The 7,833-nt window shown below is 20.3% G+C and overlaps 1 protein-coding gene across 1 annotated transcript; it reads right to left on the bottom strand.

Annotated features, from left to right (window-relative positions):
• Nucleotides 1-241: 241 nt before the first annotated feature.
• Nucleotides 242-1,458, bottom strand: LOC105362175 (uncharacterized). The gene is made up of 4 exons (XM_011499535.1): nucleotides 1,324-1,458; nucleotides 1,084-1,254; nucleotides 389-565; nucleotides 242-289 (listed from the first exon to the last, which is right to left on the bottom strand). The coding sequence occupies exons 1-4, from the start codon at nucleotides 1,379-1,381 to the stop codon at nucleotides 279-281; spliced, it is 417 nt and encodes a 138-aa protein (XP_011497837.1). The 5' UTR covers nucleotides 1,382-1,458; the 3' UTR covers nucleotides 242-278.
• Nucleotides 1,459-7,833: the final 6,375 nt, after the last annotated feature.

The raw sequence follows: 7,833 nt of genomic DNA, 5'->3' as shown, positions 1-7,833 counted from the left end.
CTCACTGACGTTCATTTATATTCCAGTGAATTGATTCTATTTTTATTTGAAACTATTGAAGTTAAAGCGTACTTTTATGAATAATAAGATTATTAAGGGCAAATTACAATACAGAATTAAATAATAGATATTTCAGTACAATTTAATTATTTATAAATTTATATTTACATTCGATAAAATGTATTTCTATAGATTTATACTATAGAATACTAATAGGCCCTGTATAAAAAAAGAAGAAAAAAAAATATATATATATACCTTATTAGCGTTTTAGGACGTTACGTTTCCGCTGAAAATAATATTTATATTAGATTTACAATTAAGTTATAAGAATTACGCTAAAAAAATATGAAAAATTGAACAAACTATAGTATGCAAATATACTCACTCCTACTGTCATTTTCTTTATCAAGGTGTATGTCACTCTCATGGTCACTCATTTTCCCGCCCTTTTTGCCGCTCTTTTTATCACCGTTTTTAAGACTTCCTTTGCCATTACCTGCAGTTATAACATCATAGGTATCACAATATTTTGTACATTTTTTCTTCTTCTTCTCCGGAACAACTGCAATTTTCAAACAATTGTTATTATTAATGGAACAAAAAAAAAAAATGCAATGATGTGATTAAAATAAGAACGCGATATATATAATAATTTTTATAATTCAAGGTCTCTTTAAGATCTCTACCTCATCTTTTCTCATTGAAAGCAAGTTGTTCCAATTATTCAACAATCCGCGAACAATAATTCAAAAAATCCGCTAAAAGTTATATTGAAATTGATTGTAAAATTATTTTATTACAGTTATTAACATTTTGAATAGCTATTAATAAGTATAAAATAAATTAATAATCTTTCTAATTGTATGTATAATTAATGTTAGTTATAAATTATAGATTTCATTGTTATTATGTGACATAATGAATAAGTTGCTGCTGTAAAAACGTGTAAAAAGATTATTAATTTTTTGTTTTATTTATTTGCAAGAATATTTATTTTGTAAATATTGGATAAAGTAAAAATCATTCATTAATCTCTTATCAATTATGTATATTAATTATAACAAATATTGCTTATCTTACATTCACAAGTTTTCAGGCATTGTTCTTTCGAAGGCTTATACTCTACCATACTTATACCAGATTTTTTCAAAATTTTAGCATTAGCTTTATTCACTAATTTACTACCAGCTTTATTAACAAGATAATCCGAAGATAAAACTGGCGGATTAGCTTTAGATTCTTTGTCGCTACCTAAAAAAAAAAAATTAATGTTTATGATTCTTGATATCTATGTGAATGTTACCCCAATCAATTACTTACCTTCGATTAAAATTACGTTTAATGCAACAATTAATACGACTAATATGCAGAGCCTCATTTTTTACAATATTATACGCAAAACACAATATAAAGTATAAATTTTTATAATACACCCTTTGTATATATCCAGATTACTTTTTGCTTTTATAGTAATAGCATAGAAGAGAGTAAAAAATGTTCCATTGCATTCGCACGAAGTAGTCTTAAAATTGATCGTTAAATGATTTTTAATACTTTTGTTATTTCAATACTATTCTAAAAATTATATCATTAAAACGATCATTTATTTGTAACAATGTATACAATTGACTATGAATTATTATTAATTATCTCAGATTATATGACGATATTTATTGTCGCGTCAACCGTTTAAAGGACAGTTTAACAAACAATTTCGAAAAACAGTGTAATAATTATTTTCTTCTTAATAGTTTAACCAACTATCTAAAAAAAAAAGAAAGAAAAAAAAATCATTTTAAAGAATAGTTTAACGAACATGCTGTACTTTATAAAGTTTATTATCTAATTATTATTCAGTCACTCTTTGTGATGTTCTTTTATCTATATATAAAACGATTTTAAAAATTCACGTACTTATTATAATTGATTTAAAAAAATATTCCAAAGAATTTTTTTATTTATAATATTTACTTTACTGTCCTATGTATGTAAATTCATATAAATTCCATGTATACAAATTATCCAATTAACGATGGATCTTGAATTAAATATTCTTATTCTCAGTAGTTTATAAAATTTTATAATAAATATAAAAAAGTTTGTATCAAAATTAATGTAACAATTACATTAACTTTTATAATATTATAACATGATTATAAAAAGGATTTTATGAACTAAACTGCCAATGAATTGTTCATAAAAATATAAATAATTCTATAAGATTGTATATTATTGAAAAATAATGACAAGAATAAGAAAACATTGATTAAAAAATAATTGAAATACAAGATAATTAATTAATAATGATAACAGATAATTGATATTAAAAAATTATCCCTAAGATTTATATTTTATACAACATTTTTTCTATTGGTACTTCGATTAATTTTCACGAAAATGATTCGTCGTTCATAAACTATTAAACAATAAAGTAAAAAAAAGAATAATAAAAAATTAATGCACTTAAGTCTGTCTAATTTTTATATCTACTTTATGTAGAGGTAAGTTATATAAAATATAAATAATTCATGTAATTAAATTATTTCATTTTTCACAAAAGAAAACTTTTCAAAATTTGTGTTTTATAATTTGCAATTTATCAATATGTATATCACTTTCGAATCAACTTATTTATTATATAAAAGTACAATAACTACAAATAGTAGCAATTATTGTTTAAATCATTAAAGAAAAAAAACTTAATAATTTATAATTCTGAATTCTATATACACTTTTCAATGAAAAAAATTCTAAATTAACAACAATTTCAATCAAATATCATATTGTTTTCTGTAACAATAAATATTAGTAAAACAAAAATTCATAAAATTTTTAATCTAGCGAAAAATGATTATAATAAATGAATGGTTTAGATGAAATTTCAAAAGATTTTTGTTAATGCTAATTCATAATATTTTATTTATTTATTTATTTAAAATTATTATTGAAAAGCTTTAATTGCAAAATATTTCTAAGTTCTACTTACAAATAGGTATACGAATTACAAATACGTCTTACAAGATTTTATAGTAAAAATTGGGCTTTTCAGGTGGACAAACTATTGATTAATTTATCTATATTTATTTTTTTTTTTTTTCTTACAAATACTAAGTAAAATTTTAGATAATCCATTTAATAATATTAATTATAAAAGAAGAATAAAGTAAGTTATTTATAATTTTCTTAAGACATGCTTTCCAATCCTTTTTACACACTCATTGATTTTTACATAAAATTTTTCGTGTATATACTATATTATCTATTAAATGTCAGTTTTGATTTATTTAGTGTTGAAAATTAGCAATCAGCATGATGTAAACAATTGCGGACTGGTTTGTAAACCTAATTACTTGTTCGATGTACAATGTTGTTTATGTCTCAAGCTCTCTTACCATTATTAACATGATATGCTAATTAATAATTAATTTTTCATAATTATCTTTATTGGGGAAAGTACATGTATTGTTGAAATTGAATAAGCTTTGTTTACTAAAAGACTCAATAGTGATGGAGTAAGATTGAAGATAATTGAAAATATTGAATAAAAATGACCATATTGGATATATTCATCAATATTTTAATGTAAATATTACATGAATTTGAATAAGTTAGAAAATTTTTATAGGCATATTTTTATTAAAGTAAAAAATGAAAGTTACTATATGGACACGAATGTTATAAATATTATTTTAAAATATCTATTACCCCATTAAAATTTGTCGTAAATATGTTTAATTCCATCGAATATTTTATTTTTAAAATGTAATCATTATTTATCGTTTACTGTTATAAGTATAAATATATTCAAATTGTATGCAAAAGCAAAATAAAAGGAATATAACGTTTTGATTAAACAGTGAAACTATCAATAGTATAAGTTAAAAAATTTTAATTTTAATTATGATAACATAAATATAAAAAAATATTATACAACGAATACAATTATCGATTAAGTATTAAAAAAGTTTACCAGTAAAAATATATTCTATTTCGATATAAAAATAAAAACAATTAATGTCTTCGTATAGTTTACACATGTCAAGTTGTTCTTTATTCATTATAATTGTAAATAAATAATTCGTTAAAAGATAATAAATATTCTTACTATTCTTGCGATAAAATACATTGATACCAAAATAAAAATTTTATTTGTTATGAAAAATGTAGTTGGTATTTTTATACCTAAAATCATTGTTTAGTACACCCTATTGTTAATTAATATTAAAATAAAATCTAACTGCATTGAATTATTCATTAAAATTTTTTTTCTTTAAATTCTTTAAACTATAATCTGTCAATTATACTTCAATCGAATTAAAAGTATACGAATGCAAGTGCAGAATTATGTTAATTTTTTTTTTTTTTTTTTTTTTTTTTTTTTTTTTGTCAAAAAACTAATTTTTATAAACTTATTGAAACTTTGAATCAATTCCATTCTTGAAAACTATAACGATGAACATAATATCCAATGTTCCAACTTTTCATCACTACAAATAATAAACGAAAAAGTTACTTTGAGATCTTATATTAATAAGATCTTTGAAATTGTAAACTAATTACTTAATCGTGTGATCTCTTTGTAAATTAATAAAAATGCTATCATTAATATATTTTTATAGTTATAAAAGATTTGTGAAAGTAGAATATTAAAAAGTAATTTATAATATTTTTATGAGTATATGGTTATTTATAAATATAAAATATATATTTAATTTAATGGTTTTATTCATATTAGAAATAAAATTCGTTATTTTCGTTATTCCGTTAAAAAAAAAAAAAAGAATGTTATGAATTCTACAAATTTCAATATTAATTTCATTGAATTATAAAAATTATTTCATAATATTATTATACTTACATGTCTAAATGTTTTTTTACAATCATTTTTACACTTCTGTTGATTACGTTCCTTAAAGGCTACAATCAAATTAATGATAATAAAAATATTATATAAATTTAAAAAATTTTAAATTATTTTTAAAATATATGATTAAAGCCACTTGTAAAATTAGTTAATCTTTCAACTCTCTTTAAACTCTGTTATGTTTAATGAAATTATAATTGTTACTTGCAAGGAAATCTTCTGCCATGTCGAAATCCATCCACTATTAATTCAAATTATAACAAGCAATTAATATCTACTTTTTTTATACTATTAACTATATTACAATTTGTAATGATATTTTACTTAATTATACTATAAAGTGTTTCATTATACATCAAAGAAAAATATCAATGCTTTGTATAATATTTTCTATAATACATTTAATATAGGAAATGCAGTCTCGAGGAACATTTTATAAGATGAATTTAATATTGAGAATGAATGTGTATAATGATGATATTTACATAAATTACATTATTCGTCTGAAAAAAAAAAAAAAAATTCTCCATTAAAGTATATAATATATTTTTCACTGTTAAGAAATATGAGTACAAAATTCAGATTAATGTAGACCTTTAAATTTTTATCCATAATTCTTTACTAATATTTAAGCTATTTGATGAATTAATTTTTATTCGAATATAGCTAAATATCAATATCGCATACAAATATCAATTTTCTTAAATTTGAAACATAATGATTATTATATTATTATAATAATTATAGCTGTTTTACTAGTTTTGTAAAAATTAATTTTATAGTATTATATAAAAGATCGTAAGAGAAAAAATCATAAAAACCCTAAAGTGAGCATAAAAATAGATAATAATAGATAATAGTTGAATATATAAATCATTACTTCCATTAAATTTAAACTATATAACAACAAATGCCAGGAATAATGTAATTTGATAGCGAGTAAACATTATTTTCAATCTTTTAAAGAAACTTAGCTATTAGGATAAGAAATATAGCTCATCGATTTAAAAACTTCCATTAAAAATTAATTATTTTTCCAACAAATAGTTCATACTTATTAATTCCGAATATTAATTACAATTATTATATTTTATATGATAATAATATTTATCTTACATTCACAATATTTATAACATTCCTTGAGTCCATCATATCCTATAGAAAAAATGATGATAAATTTATCTGATTTAATAAAGACATGAAAAATTAATTCAATCGACACAGTTTAAACCTGCGACAAATAGTACAAATGCAATCGCAATGGTTACTAAGATGAAAAGTTTCATTTTCAATTTGAATAAATGGATAACTAATTATTGAACACTTTACTTTGATTTTATACTTATGAAGAAAATTTTCTTTTATAATAAAAATACGACCTGAAATTATTGATATAACTACTATTGACCTGCATGAAATAATAATTAAGTTTACTTTATTTTCCTTTTATTTCAATATTTTTGTTATTTAATTTTCGCATATTAATATATGCGAACCAGCTTTTTTATATGAATATTGTATTTACATTGTCAAACTTTAATGAATAATTTTTTTTTTAACGTAAGTACTATATGCTTTAATAATTAATTAAAACTCATAGTTTAATTTTTTTTTTCTTTTTTTTATTTTTTTTTAATAATTATTATTTGGTATTCTATTAAATAATGAAATCAATATATTTAAATATATTTTTTAAATAAATTTAAATCAAATATATTGAGGGATATTTATTTGTTTTTTATTTGGATGAAAATGGTATCTTTAATTCTTTAATTTTGAACTTAATCGAAACAGAACAAATGGATGTCATTGCGAATTCCAGCACATTCTTTTAATCCAAATCAATGCTCTTTCATCCGCTTATTGAGTAAAAATAGAAATAGTCCAAAATTGCCTAATAAATATGTAGATATATTTTTGAAAAAATATATATAATCAGCTTTCGTCACTATTGAAGTAAGAGTAACACATTAAATAGCCGAACTTAATCATTTTATATTAATCGCCAATTTTTTACGTATTTCTATACAATGCATTAGGCATAAATTGTTTTTAAAAATTTACAAATATAATTAAGCGATATAAATGAATATATTTCGTGATTTCAGATTTGAAAGTTTCCATAATATACATATATACATATAATATACATATAATATTCAATCATAGTTTAGAATTTTAATTATCAAATAAAACTTTATATTTTCTCAAATTTAAAAAAAATATAGATGAAGTAATGAAAACATAATTCTTAATGTTAATGATTTTTAAAAACGGTGTTTGAATAACATAGATAGATTAATAGTTCATTATTGGCAAATTAATTTATTCACATATTACTGCAACTGCATCCTTTAACATTTCAACTGCAAAATATTGCAACTGCATTTCAACTCAATAAAATACATGAAATATTATTAAATATTCGCAATGTTATTATTAAAAATGCATTACTTACTTTTAGTTGTACTAATTATTACATGTTATAATTCGTTTACCGAAGGTATTTATGATTTTAATGTATATATCTATTAAATATAAAAGCTATTTCAAATATAATAAAATTATATAATTAATTATCTTTAATTTAGGAATATACATTCAACCACGAAACTTCATAAATTGCATGATAATCTGTAACAGTAAGTAAAACGCAAGTAAATATAATTAATGGAAATTATTAAAAATTTTTAATTAAAAATAAAAATAATAAAAAATACTTTTTTGTATAAAAAAAAAAAAAAAAAAAAAATTTTTTTTGTAAAAAAAAAAAAAAAAAAAAAACATTTTTTGAATACTCTAAGACTGATTAAATTTCAATTTTAATGATACTCTTTTGTCGCGTTCATTCGACATTACAATTAATTTATAAAAATTTTTTTTAAAAAAACTTTTTAATAATAGTAGCTAAAAGTTTACCAACATGAATGAATTAAAAAAATAATGTCTATATTAATTTGCAAATG

Source organism: Ceratosolen solmsi, unplaced genomic scaffold (assembly GCF_000503995.2).
Source record: "Ceratosolen solmsi marchali unplaced genomic scaffold, CerSol_1.0 scaffold35, whole genome shotgun sequence".
Taxonomy (NCBI): domain Eukaryota; kingdom Metazoa; phylum Arthropoda; class Insecta; order Hymenoptera; family Agaonidae; genus Ceratosolen; species Ceratosolen solmsi.
Note: the sequence above shows the minus strand (reverse complement) of the source record. Positions and strands in the feature narration are given on the sequence as shown.